Genomic DNA, 27858 nt, shown 5'->3' with positions numbered 1-27858 from the left:
TGTGAGATTTTCAGCTTAAAAGGATTTGTTATATTGCCCAACGAAGAGAAAAAATCTAAATGGAGGAATTTATTATACATTGTAGTCCTAAATATTAGGCTAAGTATTAATTGAAGTTGATTTGAAAATCCTAAATATTAGAAAGTTAATTTAAATTATAATTTAATCCATTGTGAAATCTATTTTTAAAGGGTAAAAAAGATGAACGACATTTCGCTAAAGGCCTTTTGCTTTTAATATAGTATAGATAGATAAGCAGAACCTGTGCTCTGATACCAGTTATTAGGAAAAATTAACCTCCACATAAATAATATTTACGATATACGATTGTAATAAATACGGATTACTAAAATACAGTAACCAACGGTAATAATAAGAGAAACAAGGACACCAATATTTTCACGTGGAAAACCCTTATGAGTAAGGGAAAAACCACTGCCCAAGAGGAGAAACTGATTTCACTATAGCAAGAATTTTACAATTTGGGGTACCGATTAAAACCATCCAATACCACTACACACTCAAAAGAAATAACCCTCTTTTAATTTTTTCACCTCACTACAAATACCTCTCAAACTCTCTATATTTTTTCTTATAGAGTATTTTGCTTCTTACTCTATAACTCACTCTCTTTCTCTCCGTTTGGTGTATCTTTCAACTGAGAGCAAGATACCTATTTATAGTGCTTACATTGCTTCATTGATGTCATCAATAATGTCATATTAATGGCAAGAGTCAAATATTACATTGTGAAACCAAGGAATGATCTGCCGTTAAATCTTCCTTACTATTCAGTTAGTTGGCATGGCATTTCAAAGCGAAAGGAAGTTGTCTTCCTTTCTCATGGGATGGACCCATTATAAACCTCATTTGATTGAGCTAACACCACTTTCAAAACATTTTGTTATCTCAATTAATTTAGGATAATAGGATGCATGCAATCACATTCGTAATATGTGTTTTGTATAATTTTGGAATTCTCACAAACATTACATATTCCTTAAACTTGGCAGCGAAAAATGCATATTTTGAGAAAAAATCTCAAATCTCATTAATCGGGTCTTTATATGACCTACATCAATTAATCGTTGCTAGTTAGTATGAATTTTCACTTTATTTTTTATCACTATCATGATAAATAAACAACGTAATTTAATGTAATCAAAGGGTGTGAATAAGCATTTTTATTTCATATTGTGTGTGTGTTTTGTGTGTGCTATTGTTAGTTCCTTCCGTTTGGACATAAGAATTTTTTTATTTTTTTTTCGAAATCAGTGCTTGGCTATAAAATTTTTAATTTTTACTTGAAAATAAATTTTGGAATTTTTCGAAAATTTGAAAAACTCCAAAAAGCTGTTATTCAAAATTTTTATTCAGATCACTCACAAAAATTTAAAAACAACTCAAAATTATATTTATGTACAAACACAATTCTAATTTTTAAATACCAATTTCAATTGTAAAAAAATTTCACTTTTTAATTTTTTTTTTTTACAATTCTTTTTTCCAAACGGCCACTAAAAATATATGGTGGGTATAATTGGGAAAGCGAAGAGAAAGGTCCCATCTAGAAATATCTCCTTTGGGAATTCTCCTCAAATAACGACAACACGGAGCGGGGTATTCCAGTAATTACATTAAACCCGGCGTACCCTACGCACTCGGCGCAAGCTAATTGACCAACAGCCATCACAAAGCCCAAGGAACCTTCGAGATTCTCCTCTTGCATAGTAATTGCCCTTTGCAGCTCCATTCCACTCTGCGACTCTCAAATCCCCGTAAGAGAAAGAGGTTACGCTTTCTCCGGTCATTTCGTCATTCTTTAGATCTATTTCTTTTTTCGATCTGCGTATCTAGGTATCACGATATTCTTTTTTGTTTATAAGTTTAGTGTATCATTTTCGAATCGTTAACTGGATGACTTTGTTTGATTAATTGAAAAATTTGCGTGTGCAGGTGAATCTACGGCATCGATATTCTTTCGCCATGTGAGTAATGTTGAACCATCGATAATAAACCATCGCTATGTATTGTTTAATTTTTTCAGCTTCACTTTTGATGTGCTATATCTATTGCGAGCTTTTAGAATATCAAATAATCGCGCATTCAATTTGTGCCCTTATTTTAATTGTTTGAATTATTCATTTTGAGTTTAGGTTGTATGTTCGAAATGGATTATATGCTTAAAAGTTATGTGAGCGTAAAAGAAAAGATATTAGGCTAAAAAGACTAGGGTCCGAATCCTGGCAACACAAAAAATTTAGGTGATCTCTTTTACATCTGCCTAAGATGTGGGCATAAGTTATCCAGTGAGACGGTGCAAGTACCCGGTTGAATACCCGAGCGGTGCACAAATTGATCTGAATGCCACCTCTTATTTACGAAAGGAAAAAAACTAGAAGTGACTTAGTTGAGTGTAATGGATAGACAAAAGATTTTACAACCTCAGCCCTATGAATTTATAGCTAGAAGTGGAATAAGGGGTGAATTTGAGCTAAAACTTGAATGTAGACCTTGGCAATTGCTTTAGCGTTTACTGCTTTATTAATATTATATACACTGCATTGAATTTATGTTTTGTGTTTTATGTTGTGTTTCATATCATGTACACTATGAAAGTACCTTATTAATAGTATGTTTAGCCGAGCTTCTAAAATCAGCTTATTTTGAAAAGTTTTTTTTTCAAAAGTGCTTTTCAAAAAAATATTTTTGGTAAGAATCAGTTTGTGTTTGGCTACTTAATTTGAAAAACATTTTTGAGCGACAATAAGTGTTTTGGCCAAGCTTTTAAAAAGTGCTTCTAAGTGTATTTTTTTTCAAAAGTGCTTTTGCAGAGAAGCTACTTTTTTCTGCTTCTCAAAAACTGCTTCTGCTTCTACCTAAAATCACTTCTTTCTTTCTAAAAGCTTGGTCAAACACCTTAACCTTCCAAAAAAGTACTTTTGGCCAAGCTAAAACTTTGGCCAAGTAAGCTATAAATGTTGACACTAATATGAATATCTTATCTATTTGTAGCCTTTAGTGTGCTTGTATGTTAAGTAATGTTCAGAGAATTTCGATTCGGTGTTTCTCATCACAGTTAGTTTATTACTATACTACGGCTACAAAACATTACTTAGGTGAAGAGACAAGTTTTGACCAGTACACTTCATAAAATTAGTACCCGATCAAAAAAACTTAATAAAAAAATATATTTGACTAGTAAAAAAATACCCCAGTTTGATTGTAGATTTTTTTTTTTTTTTCTATAGTAAAATTTATTGATATTGAGTAAAAGGCCAAAAGTGGAGAACTTATACAAAAAATGTTCCTTTATGATTGACGCACAATCATCCATACTAATAGGGATCTAGTGGGCGCACCAAAAGTTAACCACAAAGGGAAAACAAGCCCTCAGTTAACTAAACTCATATTTTAATCCCTTAAAGTATTTACTATTTTTGTCCCTTCTAAGAGTCCAAATAAGGTCGGAAGGAGCCACATTCCATGCTCTGCACCTCCATATTCTTCTTCTAAATGTCCAATTACGCATCACATCCTCAATTGTCTCTGGCATTTGCCGTTGTATTTCAAACACGTTTAGTCCTGTCTATAATAATTGGCTACCGATTTGACATTGCTCTAGCAAGTAATTTTCTTTTATCTTCTCCTAACCGTTTGCACATGAAGCACTATAACCATTGATCAATCATTTTCTTTATTGGAGCTCAAGTGGCAGTAGCCTGCTTTGACTGAGTAAGTGCCTTCTCTGCTGTTACTCCATTTAAGTCTATCTCTTCTCTTGTTGGTGACTATGCTATTACGCAGAGTCTTGGAAGTGAATCCAGATCTTCTATCTCCCAACCATTAAGATCCTTTCTTAGGTTTGGATTCCATGCGTTGTCTCCCTGTTTTGAGCAATACTAGAGTATGGATTGGTTGCAATTAGGAATACTCTTTGATAGGCCTCCTTTAGTGTAGTGTGCCCCAACCTTTTGTCCTTCCAGAATTGGATGTGTACCCTATTTCTTAGGAGCAGTGATGTATTTCTTGCGAAATCCTCCCAAAATTTCACGATACACTTCCACCGTCCAGTTTCATATGGTGCTCTAATCACATTAGTGCACCCGTGACTAGAAATCCCATACTGTGCTTGGATGATCTCTTTTCTAAAGCCAACTTCCTCCTGGTTATATCTCCAGTGCCACTTCATAAGCATGATTTTGTTGTGAAATGCCAGTTCTTTAACCCAAGGCCCCAAGTGTTTTGGGCATTGTAAATTTGGACCATTTGTCTAAGTGGAACTTATGTTCTTTACTATTATCCTCCCATAGGAAAGATCTTCTGAGTTTGACAAGCTGTTTTTGCACTTTGACCGGGATTGGCAATAGGGACATAAAATAAGTAGATGACCATCCGAAACACTGCTGATGAGTGTTAATCTGCCCCCCCAAAAAAGTACTGTTGTTGCCATGATGCCAATCTTTTCTCAAACTTTTCAATGATCACATTCTAGATATCAGTTGCCCTGTGTCTAGCACCTAAGGGAAGACCTAAATAGGAAAGGATCCTGTGGTGCAACACATAATGTCACCAAGCTCCTCCAAGTCAGGATAAATGATACTCTTGGAGATGTGTATGTTGAAGTCCTGAAATAGATTCAAAAAGCATCAGGGTAAGATTGAGATATTGCACTTTAGTTTTTTTTTGCACCACAGAAAATAAGGGTGTCATCAACAAATAAGAGGTGTGATACAGAGATTGATGTTCTTGAGTTGTTCCCCACTTCAAAACCTTTTAACCATTGCAATTACTTGGCCTTTTCCATCATTTTACCGAGCCCCTCCATAGCCAGAATGAAGAGAAAAAGAGATGGGATCTCCTTGCCTAATCCCTCTTTTAGGAGAGAAAAATCCCACTGGGTTTATCGCTCACCCTCCCTCCCGGTACCTACTACGCGAAGAAACATATCTTATTTCGGTACTTTAGGCATCTAAACTGATAGATATAGGAACTCAGTATCCCCTCTTTTTAGTAAGAAGTGATAGGACTTTACCAAGAGAAACAACTACCCTTGTCGTTCCACTTGCACCTTATTATATGTGGTTTACTATGTAGAAAATCAAACATTACTTTGCCTTCAGGAGCATCAATTATTAAACTTTGGGGTTAGACCCTACGCTCTCTCTTGTGAGATCCTTCAAAGTGATATGGGATTACCACTTGAGTAAGAGACTTCACTTATCTCTTTTCAACTACAAGTGCAAAAGAGTTAATTGTGGTTAAGTTCTTAAAATAGATAGAGATAAAATATCTCGGCCTTTTAAGAAGGTTCCTATCGGATTGGGAGTGTGATGAGGTAAGAAGATTAATGCAAAGATTGTACTACAAGCTATATGGAGAGGTTGATAAATCACTATAGCGAGTATCATCTTCAAAATGCTTTTAGGTGAAGTTATATCACACTCACCTAGTTAGTGGAGTGGATCAAAACATTTTGTAAGTCACAATGAAAGTCAAAGGCGCCCAGAAGAATTGCCTTCTTTACTTCGTGTGCTATGTCTTATTTGTGCTATGTCATATGTCATATTTAGACAAGAGTGGGTTGCTCTAGTGGTGAACGCCCTCCACTTCCAACCAAGAGGTTGTGAGTTCGAGTCACCCCAAGAGCAAGGTGGGGAGTTCTTGGAGGGAGGGAACTGGGGGTCTATCGGAAACAGCCTCTCTACCCTAGGGTAGGGGTAAGGTCTGCGTACAAACTACCCTCCCCAGACCCCACTAGTGGGATTATACTGGGTTGTTGTATCTATGAAGGAAAAACCGTATTATAGTTAATTGGTGTTATTTGTGTGATCGCACATTGAGTTATGGGTTGCCCATATCCCATATATTTAACATTCAATAGGCACTTCCTCAATAGTGGTGGATGCATTAGCAATTAAGATGTCTCAGCCTTTTAAGAAGGTTCCTATCGGACCGGGAGTGTGATAAGGTGAAAAGATTAATTCAAAGATTGTACTACAAGCTGTTTGGAGAGGTCGATAAATCACTATAGAGAGTATCATCTTCAAAATGCTTTTAGATGAAATTATATCACTCACCTAGTTAGTGGAGTGGATCAAAACATTTTGTAAGTCACAATTGAAGTCAAAGGCGCCCAGAAGAATTGCCTTCTCCACTTCACGTGCTATGTCATATTTGTAGCTGACTACCTATGAAGGGAAAGCCGTATTATAGTTAATTGGTGTTATTTGTGTGATGGCACATGGAGAATGTTGATCATATCTCTTGCGTACTATTATTGTTGTTGAGTTATGGGTTGCCCATATCCCATATATTTAACATTCAATAGGCACTTCCTAAATAGTGGTGGATGCATTAGCAATTAGAAGGATAAGCAATAAGATGCTAGAAAGAAATAATTAGGAAATTAGCTCCTGTTTTAAAGTATTATGTGAATATAAGATGCTAGAAAGAAATAGTTAGGAAATTAGCTCCTGTTTTTAAGTATTATGTGAATTTGTTTGTCTGCTTTGTAAAGAATTGTGGGGTTGACTTGTGAGGTTCTGAGGTTCAAACCATTCGATAAGTATTTGAAATATGCAGGTAAATATCATAGTCAAAGAAAAACTAGTTGATTCTCATAGTAAGTATTTGAAATATGCAGGTAAATATCATAGTCAAAGAAAAACTAGTTGATTCTCATAATAGTTGTAGTTTTCTATAAAATTGTATGGAGAGAGTAAATATTTTGGGACTCTCGAACTCCATGAGGGAGTTAAAAAAAAATCCCTTTTTAACTTATTGGTATAAAGTGTAAATTTCATGACACCCAAGAGTGTGATCTAGTGGTTAGTGAAGTGATTGAAAATCATGAGATTTTCGAGTTCAAATCTGTAACCCAGCGGGAACAAAAAACACTAGGTGATTTTTCATCTGCAGTCTTGGTAGCCAAAGTTACCCGGTAGAGACAAAAAATACTAGGTGATTTTTCATGTGCACAAGCCTTTGTAGATAGAATTACCCGGTACTTGTTCTGGTAGAAGGTAACATGTACTTGGTGGAATAGTCGGATGGCTCATTCATCGTAGCTAGGAAAGAACATGATAAGCTAATGCTTTTGTTATTAAGCCTTCACAAAAGTATTTAGAAACCACACCATTAGCAAGATGTTATATGACTAATGTATCGGCGGTCTACCTAAGTTTGCGCACCTTGTGGACTAATAGGAAAGTTGTTCATAGTATTTATTAGGGTAGATATATATAATACATAAATACCTCCAAAATAGTCCTCTTTTCACGGTTACGAGTTTAAACTATTTTTTTTGGGGTGGGGGTTTCCTAGTACTCCTCTGAACTCGTTTGAAGTGGTATTAATACCTCCTTACTCGGCCCCACCTGGCCTATCGTATTAGTAATTTTTTAGGTAAGCAGTTATTGTATTTTGATATGCAATTAAGGATGTACACTTGCTCTGCTCCTGTAATTCTTCAAATAAATACCACGTGGAAAAAAAGTTTTAAAGGCTAGGTTCATTTTGTAATTATTTTTATTTATTTCATTAATTAAGTAATATCATTTTAACCAAAGTGGGGTATTTGTATAGTTTCTCCAGTCCACAAGTTAGCAAACTTCTCTTTCCCCAGTGCCCCAGCAAATTAGTTGATATCAACATGTGTTTTAAATGGGATTTCAAGTTGGGGAGATTCAACTAATGCGTAGCGGCTCATTGGATATGAGAAGGTACAAAGGAAGCTCGCAATTGCATAACCATTCCATGCTATTGCCAGAACAGTAAACAACACAAGCGTAATGACAAAACAAAAATCAAGGCTTGATAGAAATTAAAGATGGTTAAATGGGATTTCAAGTTTGGGAGTAAATAGCTTCTAGTAGCAGGTGAGCATGATAATAATAAGAGGAAAGTTTATCGCCCGAGATAATAGTTCAATAAGGTCTATGAGTGATAGTCTTTAGCTTGAATTAAGGCTCACTCCTATGTGCTCGAGCGTCAAAAAAAGAAAAAGTAACCTAAAGGTGATGGTTCTAAAAAATAGAGATTTTAGTTATCATAGATAAGGTTGACACTTCTCAGTTGAAAGCTTACTGAATATGATAGTATGTGATGGTAGGCATAGAAGCAAATACAAATACGAACATGTAAACACATGTTCGTATCATGAAGTGGTAAACTTTATGGAGAAATATCAAAGAACTCGGTGGTATGTAGAAGTGATTAAATTTAAGAAATGGAAATAAGAACATGTACGTTATTAGGTAGCAAACTTGAAGGATGAATAATATAGATTTCGCATTTCCAACACAACTATTTGTGATGTGTACAGTAAATATGTAAATAGTAACTACGCATTTCCATGTAAGTAGCAGCCGTTTTTATACAAAACTAGAGAGCACAAGCGGAGAAAACAAGTTGCGAATAGTTAAAACTTTAAACGGCCATAACTTTGCGCTCGGTTGTCGGATTGACTCGATTTTTTTTTGATTTCGGGTATTTTTTCGAGATCTAGCCGGACAAACTGCCGTAAGGCGGTTTGGCCCAGCCAGTTTTGAGAAAAACAGCCTTTTACCCATTCAATTTGCATTTTCCTCCAAATTAGTGCAACATTTGAGTACATTCTCATAGAAAAAAATAAATGAAAAAAATGAGTTCCATGTTGTAACAGTTTCAATGTGTGAATTTCAATTTCGAAAAACGAAGCAAATATCATTCTTGATCAATATCTATATTAAATAGTGTGTGAATTATAATAAGTTGTAATTTGGCTCATTGGTTAAGCTCTAATATTTTGGGTATTGTTTTTACCTTAATGTCAAGGGTTCAAACCTTGATGAAAGCACCATCTCATTTTAATTACCATTTTGCATTTTATTGGTATAAGTTGACAAGCATAGTTGCAATGGTGCATGGCACTGTGTAGGCGCCCATATCCACCGCTGCCACAAAGGTCAAAACTGCCGCCGCGGGCACGACCATCGCCACCATCCCCCGTCACCACCGCCACATCCAAAATTTGGGAAACATGTCAGTTAAATTACGACGAGGATGTCACTTGATGACCAACCGCCAATAACCATGACGCACCTCCATTGTGACAACCACCATAAGTGATTCTGATATCAAACCACCGCCGCCAACCACCAAGCATCAACCAACCGTCACCGGTCACTACCACTCGAACCACCACAACTTTCCACCACCGCCACCCACAACCACCAACCACCAGCATCATTGCGCTTGACATGTTGCTAAGCATTGGCTAACACTAGACATGGTGCGATGTCGTGCCATGGCCACGCCCTGCCATGTCCTGCGTCATGCCATGGCCTTGCACTGCGCTGTGCCACAGCAACGCACTGCATCGTGCCACGGTCACGCACTGCCACGCCCGACGTCGTACCCTGGCCACGCCCTGCCACACCCTGCGTCGTGCCATGGCCACGCCTTGCCATGTCCTGAGTCGTGCCACGTCCGACGTCGGGCCATGGCAGAGAAGAGGACGGGGTGGGGGAGCTAATATAACAATTTAACTTTTCAATTTTTTTTTTTGTTTAAAAGAGAAATGTATGTGGCAAGCTTGGTTTGTTTTTTTATTTGTTTAAAAGAGAAATGTATGTGGCAAGCTTGGTTTGGCGCGTGACAAACACAACATTTTTTAAAATTGGAATTGGTCGAGTAAGGATGTATTAGTACCACTTTAAATGTGTTCATGGGTTACTAGGAGATCCCCGCATAGTTTAAGGTCATAACTGAAAACTATGACTAATGTTGGCTAAGTTGCTCGGACACGGGTGCGGGTGTCCCACACAGGTGCGGATCTAGAGGTCGGATCTTTTGAAATGTAAATTCTAAGATTTGGGGATACGGATCCTAGAACGGATACGGGTTGGGGATCCGGCTAAAAATTAACTCAAAAAAAAAAAAATCTCTATATTATGAGAAATTTTGAGGAATACTACACATAACTTGCAAAGTGGATTTCTTTTTTATTCTCAAATTGTAGATAAGTAAAAGATTGATTTCCTAGATAAGGTATTATATTTTCTTCCCTAGTTTTGGTTTTTGTATCTGGTCTTGAATTTTTTCGTCTGTCATGGTCAAAGTACCCAAAATTGTTTGACCATATCCGATATGGATCCCATACCCACACCCATACTAGTGTCGTGTTGACACGGGTGCGACACCTAAACTGCCGTGTCGGAGCAACTTAGCTTTTGGGGGCAGGGGATTTATGTATTTTCCCTATTTATTATGCTTGGTGAATAGATCTTAATTTATGTTTGTTGATCTGCAAAAAGTTGGTTATAATTTTTTCTTTTGGTAGGACTTTGGAGCTATTCCATATTTCAGTTTGTTTGTTGAATTATTATGGACTTGTCTAACGAGCTGAAGTGTGAATTTTAGTTAGTTCACAATTCCTCATTGCCAATTCTGAAGTTGTATCTGTATGTCTGGGAGTTTTTTTTTTAAAACTATGCATCACTCATTCGATGTGTTTTTGATATACCTGATGTAATTTTTTTTCTTTTATGAGCTCTAGGCTCTAGCAGCTCTTTTTGTGCCTTAGGAAGTATGTTGCTAATACTTTTGTTTGTTCAGGTCGGACGAGGAAGTCGTTGACCAAAAGAAGACACTAGAAGAGACTTGCAAGCCGAAGTGTGTAAGGCAACTTAGGGAATATCAGGTGATTCCCATTAAAATGGAAAAAAAAAATTGTCTTTCAGTGGCCTCATTTGTACTTATTTAATTGTTGGAGATATTAGTTATTCCTTTGAGCTTCTTTGTGTTGGCTGTGTTAAGTAAATTTGAACTAGTGATTAACAATAATCAAGACTTGATTTGTTATTCCTTTAGGGCCTCTTGAACTTCCTTCTTCTTCAATCTATAGCTAGACTGGATCTTCTAGACCAAGCTTACAGGTAAGGCTTTCAAATGAAGACCAACGGCTATTCATCTGTCTTCTAGATCTGTTAGTTTATAGATATGTATAGTGTAGTCTTGTCCCACATTGGAAGAGGAGTAACATCTCCTTGTAGTGTATAGCTATAAATAGGGACCTCTTGTATTGTATTTATCATCTAATATCAATAATATATTTTCTCCCGTGCTTTCTCACATGGTATCAGAGCATTAGTGAGAAAAGATCGCTGTGCGTCATTCCAGCGTTAACCGGGAAGAAAGAACTTAGTCATCGTGTAATTTTTCCGGTGACCTAAGGCTTGTCAAGTGAAAGTCACTTTCTGTCGGTGTTGTGCTAAAACCAACACCACCATCAGGTAGATCACCCTCCGACTACCAACCCCTTGAAATTTTATCCGGCAGAAAAGCCGCCACGCTCCTCCACGCGCCGGAAATAACTTTTTCGGCAAGGGTTCCGACCACTTTCCGGCCATTTTTTCGCGAAGCTTCTTCAGGACAGTGTGTTCTCCTCAAAATTCCGAGCCTACCTATCTAATTCAAATCAAATTCCGGCCACTTTTATATTTTTCCGGCGTGAACAGTGACTTTTCTGGCCATTTTTTGAAAATATTTCTTCAGGACAGCTTGCTCACAAAGGAATTCCGAGTCTATCCATCCTGGTTACAACAAATTCCGACAACTTTGGAATTTTCCGGCGAGCTACAGTGTTTCCGGCGTCTTGATAATAGAGCAGAGTCACCTTTTACTTTAGTCCATTCAGATATTTGGGGTCCTAGTCGGGTCAGTTCCACCTTAGGATTCCGCTACTTTGTTAGTTTCATTGATGATTATTCCAGGTGCACTTGGATATTTTTGATAAAAAATCGATCTGAGCTGTTTTCTATTTTAGAGACCTTCCACGCTGGAATTCAAAATCAATTTGGGGTTTCTATTCGCACATTTCGTAGTGATAATGCTCGAGAGTATTTGTCTTCCCCATTTCAGCAGTTTATGAAATCTCATGGGATTATTCATCAAACATCTTGTCCGTACACATCTCAACAAAATGGGGTAGCTGAAAGAAAATATAGACATCTTATTGAAACTGCTCGTACCCTACTCATACAATCTCATGCTCCGTTGCGTTTTTGGGGGATGCCGTTCTTACATCTTGCTATCTTATTAATCGTATGCCATCTTCAGCTATCCAGAACCAAGTTCCATTCTCTGTCTTGTTTCCCCACTTACCTTTGTTCTCTCTTCCACCCCGTATCTTTGGAAGCACTTGTTTTGTCCATAACCTTACTCCAGGAACAGATAAGTTAGCTCCTCGTGCTCTTAAGTGCGTATTTCTGGGTTTCTCGAGAACACAAAAGGGGTATCGATGCTACTCTCCTGACCTCCAGCGGTACCTTATGTCCGCTGATGTTACCTTCTTTGAAACCCAATCATACTTCACAGGTTCAGGTCATCACTTAGATATTTATGAGGTACTACCAGTTTCATCTTTTGGAGATTCAGTCACTCCAGCTCCACCACCTATAGCTCCAGTTGTAGCTCTACCACCTATAGCTCCAGTTCCACCACCTACAATTCCGGTTGTAGCTCCACCACCTATAGCTCCAGTTCCTCCACATAATCCAGTTCAATCTTCTGCAGCTCCACCATTCTTGACTTATCATCGTCGTCCACATCCAGCATCAGGCCCAAGGTGATTCACGCCCCGCATCAGATTCTGCACCTACTGCGGACTTGTCTCCTCTTAGTCAACCAATTGCACTCCGCAAAGGTGTACGATCCACACTTAATCCTAATCCCCACTATGTCGGTTTAAGTTATCATCGTCTGTCGTCACCACATTATGCTTTTATATCTTCTTTGTCCACTGTTTCTATCCCTAAGTCTACAGGTGAGGCACTATCTCATCCAGGATGGCGACATGCTATGATTGACGAGATGTCTGCTTTACATGCGAGTGACACTTGGGAGCTTGTTCCTCTTCCTGCAGGTAAGTCTACTTGTTGGTTGTCGTTGGGTTTATGCAGTCAAAGTCGGCCTGGATGGCCAGATTGATCGGCTTAAGGCTCGTCTTGTTGCAAAAGGATATACTCAGATTTTTGGGCTTGATTATAGTGATACTTTCTCTCCCGTGGCTAAAGTAGCATCTATTCGTCTCTTTTTGTCCATGGCTGCTGTACGTCATTGGCCTCTTTATCAGTTAGACATTAAGAATGCTTTTCTCCACGGTGATCTTGAGGAAGAAGTTTATATGGAGCAACCACCTGGTTTTGTTGCTCAGGGGGAGTTTAATGGTTGTGTGTGTAGATTGCGCAAGTCACTATATGGTTTGAAACAGTCCCCTCGAGCTTGGTTTGGTAAGTTCAGCACAATTATTCAGGAGTTCGGCATGACTCGTAGTGAGGCTGATCACTCTGTGTTTTATCGGCATTCTGCTCCTAATCTGTGTATTTATCTAGTGGTTTATGTTGATGATATTGTTATTACTGGTAATGATCAGGATGGTATTACTAATCTGAAGGAACATCTCTTTCAGCACTTCCAGACTAAGGATCTGGGCAGATTGAAGTATTTTCTAGGTATTGAGGTCGCTCAGTCTAGCTCAGGTATTGTTATTTCACAGCGGAAGTATGCCTTAGACATTCTTGAGGAGACTGGAATGATGGGTTGCAGACCTATTGACTCTCCTATGGATCCGAATGCTAAGCTTCTGCCTGGACATGGGGAGCCTCTTAGAGACCCTACGAGATATAGGAGGTTGGTTGGCAAATTGAATTACCTCACAGTGACTAGACCTGACATTTCTTTTCCGGTGAGTGTTGTAAGTCAGTTTATGGATTCTCCATGTGATAGTCACTGGGATGCAGTTGTTCGCATTCTTCGGTATATAAAGTCAGCTCCAGGCAAAGGATTACTATTCGAGGATCGAGGCCACGAGCAGATTGTTGGGTACACAGATGCTGATTGGGCAGGATCACCTTTTGATAGACGTTCTACGTCTGGATATTGTGTTCTAGTAGGAGGTAATTTGGTCTCGTGGAAGAGCAAGAAACAGAATGTAGTTGCTCGATCTAGCGCCGAAGCCGAATATCGGGCCATGGCTATGGCGACGTGTGAGTTAGTTTGGGTCAAGCAGTTGCTCAAGGAGTTAAAGTTCGGAGAAATCAACAAGATGGAACTAGTGTGTGATAACCAAGCTGCTCTTCATATTGCGTCAAATCCGCTGTTCCATGAGAGGACTAAACACATTGAGATCGACTGTCACTTTGTCAGGGAAAAAATACTTTCAGGAGATATTGTTACAAAGTTTGTAAAGTCGAATGATCAACTAGCAGATATTTTCACTAAGTCTCTTACTGATTCTCGTATTAGTTACATGTGTAACAAGTTCGGTACATATGATGTGTATGCACCGGCTTGAGGGGGAGTGTTAGTTTATAGATATGTATAGTGTAGTCTTGTCCCACATTGGAAGAGGAGTAACATCTCCTTGTAGTGTATAGCTATAAATAGGGACCTCTTGTATTGTATTTATCATCTAATATCAATAATATATTTTCTCCCGTGCTTTCTCACAAGTTCCTATGTTCCTGGCCTGCTTGAAAGGCTACGGTGCCTTTCTACCTCCCTTGTTTCATGCCATTGTCCTGTGCTTGAACCTCTTTCTAGATTAAGCTTATAGTTAAAGCTTTCAAATGAAGACCAACTGCTATCTTAATATGACTTCTATGTTCCCCTATTCCTAGTCTCGTTGAAAGACTGGCAGCAAAAGTGTTGGATTTCTACATCTTCTGCTCAGCTGACTGTTACCTTGTAATGGGCAAAGAGAGTTTTGGAAAGGAAGTAGTCACCCAAGGAAACAGTAGAAACAAATCCTGTCCTAGGTACGGAGAAACTCCCCAAGGGCTTGAAACATATTTACGGTTTCCCCCATTGTTTTGGAATTTTTTGTGTGTTGAGGGGGGTGGGGGGTCTAAGTTGTGCGGACTCTTCATTTGTGGTGAAGTTGTACCCGTGTCGACATGACATAGACACTAGTATGGGTGTGGGATACATACCGGATCTGGTCAGTCAACTTTGGGTACTTTGACCACAAACTACGGAGAAATTAGAGATAAGATTTGGCATTTTGATTTCTTAAGACAAAAGCTAAGCTACTGTAGGTCTCTAGATGGCTACCTATAACTTAAGAATAAAAGATTAAGTTATTGCTTTTACAAGCTACATGTAAGTTTTTTACATAATGTCTCATAATCTAGGCTGCCCTTTTTATGAGACATTATGGTCCGGCCCTTCCCCGGACCCCGTGCATAGCGGGAGCTTAGTGCACCGGGCTGCCCTTTTTTTCTCATAATCTAGGCATATTTCTATAGCTCTATTTTTAGATATAGCCAAATATCGGCACTCGTATCCATATCCCTGAATCTTAAAATTTAAATAATGAAGTATCGGATCTATGGATTCACTCCTGTATCGTATACGGTATACCCACATCCAACTTAGGGGAGTAGTGGTGGCGGGAAGGCGAGCAGGACTGCAGGGTATATCACCTTGGGCTTGAGAAGCTAGACGCGGAATTTAGAGATCACCCCCAAAAAAAAGAGCGAGATACTGAATCCATGAGATCATACTTTTTTATCTGCAGCGACACGTTTAAATTCTGAAGAGTTTGTTCTGTTGCTATATGATGATAACTTTTTGAATCTGTCCTGTTTATATGATGTTTCTAGGTGGGCAAATTTGAACAGTTAATGTTTACTTGGAATTTTGCATTTAAAGTAGTTAGAGCATGGAACTTGGAGTGTTGAGTCTCCAAAGATTAGCTGTTCTCAATTGGCTGAATCATTGTACAAGCTAGCTTCATTAGTCATAGAAACTAGGGTTTTCTCAGTTCGTTCTAATTCGAAAATCGGCATCCTACAGGCTTGTGCTAAAAGGATAGAAGGTGATGAATCTGGGCACAAGCATTGCACTGGACAGTATTTTGATTATTGGCAGTGTATTGACAAATGTGTAAGCTCCTTGTTTCTCAACTTCATAGTATTTGTTCCTTTCTTTTCTGAGGTGCGGTGGTTTTGGGGAGCGGGGGAGCAGGTTGTCGATTGGAGTGCGAAAGGTTCAAACCCTCCCGCTGTTACCCTTTGCTTGCTTCCTCCTCTCGTCTGTCCTTTCTGTTACTTTGTTTTGTAAATTTTTCCTCAAAAACTTTTTTTGCATACAGGTTGCGGTGAAGCTATTTGACCAGCTCAAGTAGCGAGGATGCAAGTTGATCCTTTGGCATTTATCTTGATTTATCTTGCTGTTTTGCTATCGAACAAGGCATTACCATATTGTTCCGTCATGTGCTTCAGACTTGCAATCTTTTCTTGCAACATTTTAGCTGCGTGGAAAATTTTGAGCCATGATCATTATAAACTTATTGAATAAAAGAAAACGTGTTTCCTCAAATTTGTCATTTCTGTTCTATTCGTTCAAATGATTAAGAATGCCTTGCATCAGATGTTTTTCCTGATTTTGCGCTATTCTTACCATACTCTGAGCATCTGTTTCCTGATTTCTTCATAGAAAAACTGTCTCGTTTGGTACCTTGTGAATATTTCAACTATCACATGCAAGTCATAGACCCCTGAAATCTAAAGCTGAGGCCCTCAATAGTTTTGAGGTTTTGTGTTTGCAGAGTAGTGGATGGCATTCTTTATTTACACTAAAGCTCGCTTCCACAAAAATTAAAATAGTGAGAAAATTGCATTAAAGTATGCTTCCAATCTTGAGATTAAAATTATTGGTTAAATGAATAATTAAAGTTGGATAAAATGAAAGAAGCAGCCAACTACTGGTAGAATACTTAATTTTGCACTCTCGTTATTATGGGTCAACATCTAAACTTTTCATATTTTTCACATTATTCAGAGCAAGCTAGTTCATTGAGTAATGGTACCAACCAATTACGTGAAGTTTCACAGAAGTACCAGGATCCATAGTCTTCAACCTCCTAGTCATTGTCCCTAAGAACTATCCAATTAGCTTTTGATAAAAACTGAGGCTCCACCAAATTGTATAGTGAACCGGGTTCTTTATCAGTTCCCACAGAACACACACAAAGAGATAAGTAAATGACACGGCAGAGTTTTACACGGAAAACTCCCAGCTCATGGGATAAAAAACCACGACCTACACTTGTAGGATTTCAACTTCACTAACCGAGCAAGTTCAGATTACAACCTATTGTAACCTAGAAATTAAAACCTTAATCTCTCACTTACTTGTAATAGCTCTATTACGAGTCCATAACCTAAATGTGGTTCTTTTTGCCATGTAGGACGGAATAAGTGTAAAAACAAAAGAGTGACTTATCTATGTATAACGCTCTTTTAAAGAGCGCTATACATTAACGGACGTTTTGGACGTTAAGGTATAACGCTCTTTAAAAAAGCGCTATACATCTATAACGCTGTTATTAAAGGCGTTATATGTATATAGCGCTTTTTTAAAGAGCGCTATACCTGTTTTGTGGGCCCACCAAATAAGTCTCCTGTATTTAACTGACATAACAATAATTCAAATGGGTATAACGCCCTTTAAAAGAGCGCTATACCTAAAAACATTCAGCCCCCCCGAGCTAGGCATTGCCTTATTTAAAGGCGTTAGGATTTTACAAAAATCCATTCAAAAATATTCGTAACTCCTGTTAAAATATAATGTCTAAAGAGCGAAAAGTAAGGGTTTCATTATATTGGGGGGGGGGGGGGGGGGGAGGGTGAGGTTGTGGTGGCGAATAACACCGTGAGCTATAGTTTATCTCCACAATGTCATGTTAAGTTTCCACTTACAATGGAGTACGACACATTGGTATCGTTGTTATGTAAAAAAATGAGTGTGAGAAAATGTTCGGTGAACCTTAAAGTAACTAGAAGATATCCGTATTCCGTCATTCCGCAAGGGGTTGCTTGTTACGCTGAGTTTAACATCGACGATGATGAAACTTTGAGGGATTTTTTGAGGACTCTGGATTATAAGGGTTTCATTATATGGGGGTGAGGGGGGAGGGTGAGGTTGTGGTGGCGAATAACACTGTGAGCTATAGTTTATCTCCACAATGTCATGTTAAGTTGCCACTTACAATGGAGTACGATACATTGGTATCGTTGTTATGTAAAAAAAAATGAGTGTGAGGAAACGTTCGGTGAACCTTAAAGTAACCAGAAGATATCCGTATTCCGTCACTCCGCAAGGGGTTGCTTGTTACGCTGAGTTTAACATCGACGATGATGAAACTTTGAGGGATTTTTTAAGGACTCCGGATGAATACCGGGAATTTCTTGTGATAAAAATATTGGAAATGTACGTCAAGGTCGAATACGTTCGCAATAATGAGGTTGAGCATAGTAGGGATAACCCTCAGTCGTCGGGTGGTTATTCTGGAGCAGTTTTTGCCGGACAGGTTCCGACGAAAGAGTTTGGCCTATTTAAACTTATCACCACATGCGAATGAGGAGCGAGGAAATAATTTCTCTCATGCTTTACATAATCCACAAGACGAGTGGTAAACTTCAATTTTTCTTAGTGTTACGATGTATATTTTTGTTGTATTGAACTTGTATTAACACTCATATATTCCACAGGGGGTACCGGCCAGATATGACTTTTACAAGTTATGAACCCACACCCAGTTGGAATATGCGTAGTTCTGGTGTGTTGGATCATGGTGGTCTATCCGGGAGTCATCACCAACATGATAATGTCCATCAAGGAATGTAAAAATATTACGACTTGTAAGTGAAGTGATACAGCTATATGGAAAGTATTTATTAATTTGAGTAGCTTATTATTTTGTTGTTTGTGCAGTGAAAACGAGCAAGTTGAACCACCTATCCTGACTTAATTGCCCGAAGACGACATATTAAATCGGGATCTGGCAGATGCACAGAGTGAGGAAGAGAACAATGATTATGACAACAATGCCGATGATTCCGAAGATGACACACCCTTCCCTTGTGAGGATGGTGATGAGGAGGAAGAGAATGAAGGACCTGATTTGCCGAGGGAGTATGCTCCACCCCCCGTTAGACCAATAGTGTACAAGTCCCAAGTGTCATTTCATTCAAGGAAGATTCCCTACCTCGATCATTTGCCAAGTATGCCGGGTGTGGATGGTCTCACAAGGGATTTTGATGAAATTCGGACAACAATGTGGGATGATTCTAGACCAACGGTGCTGGCAAAGGGCATGCTTTTTCCTGATAAAGCGCACCTAAGTAGGGCGGCAAAAATGTACAGCGTAAAAGAGTGTCGTGAGATGACGGTATGGGAGTCAAGTTCGGATGTATACAAGGTTGTTTGCCGCAGATGGTTTACAGATTGTCATTGGATGCTGCGTGCAAGCAAGAAGAATACAAGTTTGTGAAAAGTGGGTCAATATATTCCCACCCACATATGTGAAATGGACACATTAAATGGGGATCACTACAACTTGGATATTGACTTAATTTCTCTTGTCCTTATTCCACACCTTGAAGCGTCCATAAGGTATAAAATCAAAGAGTGCATTACATTAGTCCACCAGGAATATGCCATACCATTACTAAAATAAAGGCATTTCTCGGGCGCAAACGTGCGTTTGAAATTGTTTATGGTAACTGGGATAAGTCATTTGTAGCTCTACCCAGGTACGCGGTCGCCTGCAACACTTTAACCCCGGGACGGTTGTTGAATGAAGCTTGAGCGGAGTCCGGGAAGACCAGAATATATATTCAATTACGTGTTCTGGGAATTTAAACCAGCAATTGATGGTTTTCCGCATTGCCGGCCGGTAATATCCATAGACGTCACTCGTGTCTACGGAAAGTATGATATCAAGCTGTTGATCGCCGTTGCAATAGATGCTAATGGACAAATATTTCCTCTAGCTTTTGCTATTTGTGCAATGAAAGCCAAGAGATGTGGACGTTGTTTTTTAACCATTTGAAAGAGCGCGTTGTCAAACAGCGTTCCGATATTTGTCTAATATCTGATCGGCATGATGGTATCTTAAGTTCTATAGAGAATTTGCCTGCATGGCAAGAACCTTATGCCTACCACCGTTACTGTGTGAGGCACCTGAAGTCTAATTTCCAGAAGGCACATCCCAACAAGGATCTGCATGATTTGATGTGGATGAAAGTAACATGCCACCAAGAGCATAAATTCCGGAGGCACATGGAATCTATCAGGCAGGAAGACGAGAGAGCCTATCGTTGGTTGATGCGACATGAGCTTGACAAGTGGACTTTGCATGCGGATGGTGGAAGAAGATGGGGAATTCTAACTACAAATGTGTCAGAGTCTTTCAACGGGTTATTGAAGTCGGCAAGAGGATTGCCTATCACTGCCATGGTGCGTATGTCGTTTAAGCAGATGGCGGGGAGGTTTGTTGAAAGGGCTGCAGCTGCAACGTCATTGATGGAAAGGGGTGTTGAATTTATGCCACTGCCGATGAAGAGATTTGAGAAATATAGGCGGCGAGCACATTGGCATTCATTTTTACAGTATGATCAAGACAGAAATGTTTTTGAAGTTCGCACAGCTATCCATCAAAACCGGGGAAATAATGTACATACCATAAATGAATCTACAAGGTTATGCTCTTGTGGGAAATGATCCATCTACCACATGCCGTGCTCATATGCCATTGGGTGCTTTCAACATGTTGGTTTAGGGCAAACCAACTACGTTGATAAATAATATAGTGTTCCTGCATACTTAAACACCTATAGTGGACAGTTGCAGCCAGTGAGTGCTGAGCATTATTGGCCGCCGGAACCATTTAAAATGGTGTGTAACAAGGAGTTTTTGTGTCGAATACAGGTGCAGAAGAGAACGCGTATACGGAACCAAATGGATGTTAGCGATACCGTTTATGCGCGCAAATGTGGTATATGCTCACAAACAGGATATGACCGTCGAAAATATCCTTCGGTTGGTTTGGGTGGCGGTGGTAATCCAGCTCCTGGTGGGAGTTCTTCTAATGTGCCCAACTATCAAGGATACACGTAGTAACTGGGTTTCGTAATGTAGTTGTAATAAGTGTGTGTACTTGTTTATGTTGCAAGATGTATAAAATAAAATTATGTTTCCATTTTGTTAAATCTTATTGATAATGGTCCATTTTTCAGTTGAGTAAATTAATGAATTTCTCCCTCCCGTTCATGTAATCAAAAATAGTATTGGATTAAAAAACGAAATTTTTTTTCCTTCAAATTTCACGCTAAAATTATTATTAGAAAACTACACTGTTAGAGGAGGAAGATTTTTGATAAATATGTGAATATATATAGCGCGGTTAAATACTACATTATGTGTTAGCATAGTGCGGTTAAATACTACGTTATGTGTATTGTCTTGTCGAACTGAAAAGCTGCCCGCCTGCGAAAAAGTTGTTTTGTATCCGAAAGAATCTTTAACACGCGAAGCATAGCGCGGTTAAATACTACGTTATGTGTGTTGTCTTATCGAACTGAAAAGCTGTCCGCCTGCGAAAAAGCTATTTTGTATCCGAAAGAATCTTTAATACGCGAAGCATAGCGCGGTTAAATACTACGTTATGTGTGTTGTCTTGTCGAACTGAAAAGCTGCCCGCCTGCAAAAAAGCTGTTTTGTATCCGAAAGAATCTTTAACACGCGAAGAATAACTTAAATACTACGTTATGTGTTAGCATAGCGCGGTTAAATACTACGTTATGTGTGTTGTCTTGCCTATAAATAACGGGCGCATTCTAGTTATTTTTTGCACTTAACAATAACCAATAGCAAAACTCTCCATAAAAGCAGGTTTTTTTTTCGCTTTAACAAATGTCTGAACGACTTTATGTACCAAGGTGCCAGTGCGGCAAAAAAATGTATGATGGCGGACTGTTGGGATGATGGTGAAGTTGGGAGCCGATACTGGATGTGTGTGAACAAGTTTTATAGGATTCCTGACGAACCTTTTTACAATTTTGAGGTATGGATTGATGAACCCTGTAAACAGGAATGCTACAAACAAACTTTGCAGTATATTCATGATTTGAACAAAAGATACGAACGTGATAAGGTTATGTATAAACGAGAAATTGTGGCATTGAAGGAGAAACTAAAAGAGGTGGAAGAAGAAAAAAATAAATTGTTGGATCAATTTGAGTGGTTGAAGAAGAGAATAGTTGACTAAACAAACCAATGTATGTGTTGAGTGTTATATTTTATCTTTATGCTTTCCATGTCATATATTTTCATTATGTGTGCCGAATTTAAATTATGTTAAGTTGTTGTGTTTGTGTTGCAGTATTAAAATAACGAAGAACCCGGGAAATATATACATAATGCTCATATAACGAAAACAATAAAAATTATTGCTATTATTTACATAAAATAATATTTACATCAAATACAAAAAAAAGGAAAGAAAATCAATGTGTTCCACAGCCTGTGTGCTTCAATGCAGCCGCTGGACTGAGGCGCATCCCATCCCGCCCGGCTACGCTATTAGGATCATCCTCATTACGTCGCCTCTTTATAGCAGGATGCGCTGCAGCATGATCATCAGTAGTGCTGGCAGGATCGGTAGAAGGGGCCGTCGGTCCAGTAGTAACCTACAGAAGAATAAGTCAGCTCAGTATAGGAAAATATATATTAAGTCATAACAATTTAAATTGTCTTACCACGATCTCGTCGGGCTCCTAAATATAATCATCCCTCGCAGCCAGGTCAGCATCGCACAAAGCGGCTTCCGTGATGGGCGAGGATGAAGCCTTAATAAGAAAATTAATAAAGTTGTTTATGGAAAATAATTGAGAAAAGAAAAAACAAATTTAAAGTAAATACTAATAAAAACATACATGCGCCTGTGAAAGCTCCCCAACACCCCTCGATGATGAGCCATAACTCAGCCGACACCCACTATCCACATCTCAGGTCGGCCGATCCTCAACAGCGGTCGATGGGCCTGGGAAGTATGCATCCCAATGCTCTCCGATAATGTCCGTGCCCGTGATCAATAATGGACTTGACGGGGTCACCTGCGAAGTCCCTGGAGTGAGCTGCAGCTAAGGCTGTATGACGGCATGCTGCTGGGATACTCGTCCGGCTCATGAAGGTCACCCAGCAGCTCAACATCAACATCATCAACAGGGGCCTCAACGCCCCCTTACTGGGGACCACCTCCTCGCCGCCCACCACGACCCCGTATGGCAGCCCTACCTCGTGGGACACCCCTACCTCACCGGTACTGCTCTGGCGCCACATAAGTAGGGTCGTGTCCTAAGAGCTGATCCTCTCGGGCTCGCTGCAGTGTCTGGGAAGCCACCTCTGCAACCTGCCGGCCATAATCGTGCAAAGCGGCCGCTCCCTCGCCGGCATGTTGCTACATCTGCAATCCTATCTGGTAGACTATATGTAGGCCAATAGCTTGCACAACGTATAAAATATAAACTACAGAACACTATGTTACAGTTATATAAGTAATAATACCAGAAATCATACCAGGGCCTTGTGCCGCCCGGCGCATGGAACGTACTGACCACTAGCTCGATGAATGGGATTCCCGATGAAAAGTCGGGTAACACGGCGGTACCAGGGCATATACTCGTAAATAGTATCCGTCCGGCTCTGTGAAAGGGGAGGGGGGGCTGAATCAGGTCAGCTCGCCAGTCCCAAGTATCGACCTGCGCCTCTAGCCATGCCACATATGCGTCGTCCACCCTGGAACGATCATCCCGCTGATAATGTGTGGGCTCCCATGTGGGCCCTTTCGGTACAAGCTGCGGACGGCCAAACTGGCGAAGTACCCGCTCCGTGGCATGATGCTCCACAATATCGAGGCACATCAGCGAGACGAAAGTGTTCCAAATCAGTCGGCCGGCCGAGCAATAATCGGGCAGGCCACCTATCAAGTCGTCGTTGTATGGCGTCCAGATGAACTATTAAATAACAACAGAAAACGTGAGTATGCGCAACACATGTGAAGCTATACCAAGTAAACTTAGGTATACATTTACCTGTGCGCCCTCCAGCATATCCAACAAATCCCTGCAAAGGGGGAGATTATGCCGAGCCTCGTAGATATGTACGTATTCCCGCCGGAGAACCCACCTCCTAGCTAGAGGGAGAAACATAAGTGGTACATCCGGAGGTAATGGTGGTAGAGATGGATGCAACTGCAGGAACCGCTCCCAGGCCCAAACCTAACATACAAAGTTGACGTAAAATTTAAAATAAATTTTTACTAGATATGTTATAATGAATAGAGTATTCGAATATGTTGTCACCTGTAGCAGCGACACAAATCTACATATGTCATGTTGGGTGTCCATGCTCGCCCGGCACATCTGCCTGTACAAGTAGGCGAGAACAGTAGCACCCCAGCTGTACTGGGTAAATTATCTAGCCGCTGAAGATGATGAAGAAATCTCAAGCTGACTAGGTTCCCCGAAGTGTTCGGGAACAAGACCCCTCCAAATATAAGGAGCAGCATCAACCTCGTATACCGGTGAATATGCAGATCATCTGTCTTGCCAGTGATGTCGGGGTGCAATATCTCCAAATGCTGTCGAATAGCTGTCAAACTCATGCGACTGGCCCCTGAGTGTGCAGTCTCATCCCGTGGCCTGAAACCAGTGAGCTGCTACAGCATGTCCAAATACTGCCCACGCGTCATCTCTCTCATGGCCTGAGGCAGTGCAACAGGCAGTCCATCAACGGGCAGCCCATATAAAACCTCCACGTCCTGCATCGTGATGGTGGCCTCGCCAATGGGCAGGTGGAATGTGTGCGTCTCCGGTCGCCACCGCTCTATCAGGGCCGTGACCAAAGACCAGTCGAGTTGCTGCCGCCCGATCTCCAAAATCCTGTAGAAGCCCGTAACCCGCAGGCGCTGGACTACACGGGGATGGAGATCTCTGTCCTTCAGAAAATCCCACATGTCGTCCACTCTCCTGGCGCGGAGAGTCTGGGCCAGTAACTCTCCCTCCCATACGTGGGCGAACCTATGATCACCCTGTAGCACTAATAGCTCATCACAGAAAGGTCCATGTCGTCTACTATAAATTAAACAACATTAATTATATATTTGTTCTGTAAATTAAATAATTAATTTTTATAGTTATACAATATTTAATTGGACAGAGTACATATATCTATGGGTTCCAGGCTCGATATTTGAGGCCCAGTAGCACCAAGCTATCCTGAATTCTTGTATGTGTCGATTTTATTATTTTACATGTTAGTTTCATAATTTTGTATGTTTGTTCTGTAAATTAAATAATTAATTTTTATAATTATACAATATTTAATTGGACAGAGTATTGACATATGGGTTCCAGGCTCGATATTTGAGGCCAATAGCACCAAGCTATCCTGAATTCTTGTATGTGTCAATTTTATTATTTTACATGTTAGTTTCATAATTTTGTATGTTTATTTTGTAAATTAAATAATTATTTTTTATAATTATACAATATTTAATTGGACAAAGTATTCACATATGGGTTTCAGGCTCGATATTTGAGGCCCAGTAGCACCAAGCTATCCTGAATTCCTGTATGTGTTAGTTTTATTATTTTACATGTTAGTTTCATAATTTTATATGTTTGTTTTGTAAATTAAATAATTAATTTTTATAATTATACAATATTTAATTGGACAGAGTATTCACTTATGGGTTCCAGGCTCGATATTTGAGGCCCAGTAGCACCAAGTTATCCTAAATTCTTGTATGTGTTAATTTTATTATTTTACATGTTAGTTTCATAATTTTATATGTTTGTTTTGTAAATTAAATAATTAATTTTTATAATTATACAATATTTAATTGGACAGAGTATTCACATATGGGTTCCAGGCTCGATATTTGAGACCCAGTAGCACCAAGCTATCCTGAATTCTTGTATGTGTTAGTTTTATTATTTTACATGTTGGTTTCATAATTTTATATGTTTGTTTTGTAAATTAAATAATTATTTTTTATAATTATACAATATTTAATTGGACAGAGTATATATCTATGGGTTCCAGGCTCAATATTTGAGGACCAGTAGCACCAAGCTATCCTGAATTCTTATTGTATCAATTTTAATATTTTACATGTTAGTTTCATAATTTTATATGTTTGTTTTGTAAATTAAATAATTAATTTTTGTAAATTGGCCAGAGTTTGTGTTTGATCTATCAATATAAGAGATACTTAAACTACAGGGATACTACGCTAAAAGGCTCTACATTTTACTACGCTAAAAGGGCACTATATTACTAGTCTTTAAACAAATAAATAATCTAAACTAGATAAAAACAACAATAAATTTAATCACAAAATATTCACGAAAATACATATAAAACAGTAAAAAAAAATTATTAAATATTTTTATTAACAAATAATAATGATTTCTCAATTTTTACATATTTGTGTAGAACACTAATATTTTAGTCCGGATAAAATAACATACTAGTTTAATCGCAAAACAAAACACAAAATAACATGAAAACACATTCAAAACAACTAATATGTATTATTTATACGAGTTTTGACATAAACTAAATCGGAATACCTTGATTTATGTTTTTCAGAAAGTTGATAAATTAAAAATTTGAGTCCGAAACAAGCAAACCACAACAATAGAAGACTTGGCTAGGATATGGGACCTACAATCTTGTGACGGGTGAGGTCCACTCGGATTTGTTTTGGAGAAATTTTTTTTGGGGGGGGGGGGGGGGGACCGCTTATGATTTTTAAAAAAATGGGGGAAGGGGACTGGTTTTCATCATGGGGAAGAAGGGAGGGGACCATTTTTATCTATGTATAGCACGGTATATAATAACGCTATACATATAACGCTTTTATATACCGCGCTATACATTAACGTGATTTATAAGGGCGTTATATATGTATAATGCTCTTTTAAAGAGCGCTATATCTTAACGTCCGTTAAGGTATAACGCTCTTTAAAAGAGCGTTATACATAGTTAGGTAACTTTTTTTTACACGCATTTCCGTTCTTTTTGTCAAAAAGAACCACAAATGGGTTCTGGACTCCTCTATTACATGCCTCTTTGTAATAACTTTATTACAAAGTTCACAACTCGACTAACTCTAGTCAAGACACAAACACAGAGTTTATGATTTTACAATTTGTTTCCTACACGATACTTCTAGCTAAGCTAAGTAGGAATTACAATTAAATCACACTAACAAAGGTACAACACAAATAGGGACATATGATGATACAATACTGGAAACTGGTCCTTCGTTATGTTATTCTTTGTTCCTGAAGCCTGGAAATCACTTGCAAGTCCGCGACACACTTTGAGAGAGAGCTTGATGAAATCTGGAATGTGCAAGTGTTGATTTTCCTTTGCTTCATGCTAATATTACACAAGTGACATCACTTGAGTGATGCAAGCATATTTGGTACAAGGGTATTTCCCATAAAGTGATTGTTCCACTGTTTGCACTATTGCGTGTGTGCAGAGGAACAGTTGCAACTACATTACAACTGTGGGAAGTTGACTGGTACTGTCAGCTAGGGAACTGATGTCGATCTGTTCCCTCTGTTGTTTCTTTGACTCTGAATGTTGGAACATGTCCCAGACTTGAGACTTGTTGATGTTGAGCACTTTGAGGATGTGGAACAGGTTCCCTATCTGGTTCTTAACATTTAAGTTTGTTAGATCTTCAAAATAAAACATGATACATAACCTATCAATTCCCCTTTTTTGATGATGACAAACTTGTAATTAAAATTCCCTATGAGAACCAGAGTACCATAAATATTTCCTGTATTCCCCCTGAACCTGTTCCCCCTCAATTACTTTCCCCCCTTTTGGCATCATAAAAAAATTAGTAGCAAGTAATAAGCAAAAAGAAGTCTAGCAAGCGTAACTCATGACACATGTGTGCACGCAAAAATGACGAAGAACAGAGCATAAAAGCAAGGCATG

At 39.0% G+C, this 27858-nt stretch overlaps 1 protein-coding gene across 3 annotated transcripts; it reads left to right on the top strand.

Annotated features, from left to right (window-relative positions):
* Positions 1 to 1617: 1617 nt before the first annotated feature.
* On the top strand, positions 1618 to 16365 carry LOC104102845 (cytochrome b-c1 complex subunit 6-like). 3 transcript variants are annotated; one of them, XM_070181565.1, is made up of 5 exons: positions 1618 to 1778; positions 1957 to 1988; positions 10600 to 10684; positions 15841 to 15930; positions 16139 to 16365. In XM_070181565.1, coding segments are annotated over exons 2-5 (210 nt in total). In that variant the 5' UTR covers positions 1618 to 1778; positions 1957 to 1986; the 3' UTR covers positions 16172 to 16365. The 3 variants fall into 3 exon arrangements, with proteins under 3 accessions (XP_070037666.1, XP_070037665.1, XP_070037664.1); XM_070181564.1 differs by having other exon boundaries at positions 1619 to 1791; XM_070181563.1 differs by having other exon boundaries at positions 1621 to 1857.
* Positions 16366 to 27858: the final 11493 nt, after the last annotated feature.

This window comes from Nicotiana tomentosiformis, chromosome 7 (assembly GCF_000390325.3).
Source record: "Nicotiana tomentosiformis chromosome 7, ASM39032v3, whole genome shotgun sequence".
NCBI classification, from domain to species: domain Eukaryota; kingdom Viridiplantae; phylum Streptophyta; class Magnoliopsida; order Solanales; family Solanaceae; genus Nicotiana; species Nicotiana tomentosiformis.
The sequence above is the reverse complement of the archived record's forward strand: the minus strand, read 5'-3'. Positions and strand labels throughout refer to the sequence as shown.

Coding starts and splice junctions, on each gene's coding strand:
- LOC104102845 (XM_070181565.1), top strand. Junction 10,685..15,840: donor GGCAACTTAGGGAATATCAG/GTGATTCCCATT, acceptor GGCATCCTACAG/GCTTGTGCTAAAAGGATAGA. Junction 15,931..16,138: donor GGCAGTGTATTGACAAATGT/GTAAGCTCCTTG, acceptor TTTTGCATACAG/GTTGCGGTGAAGCTATTTGA.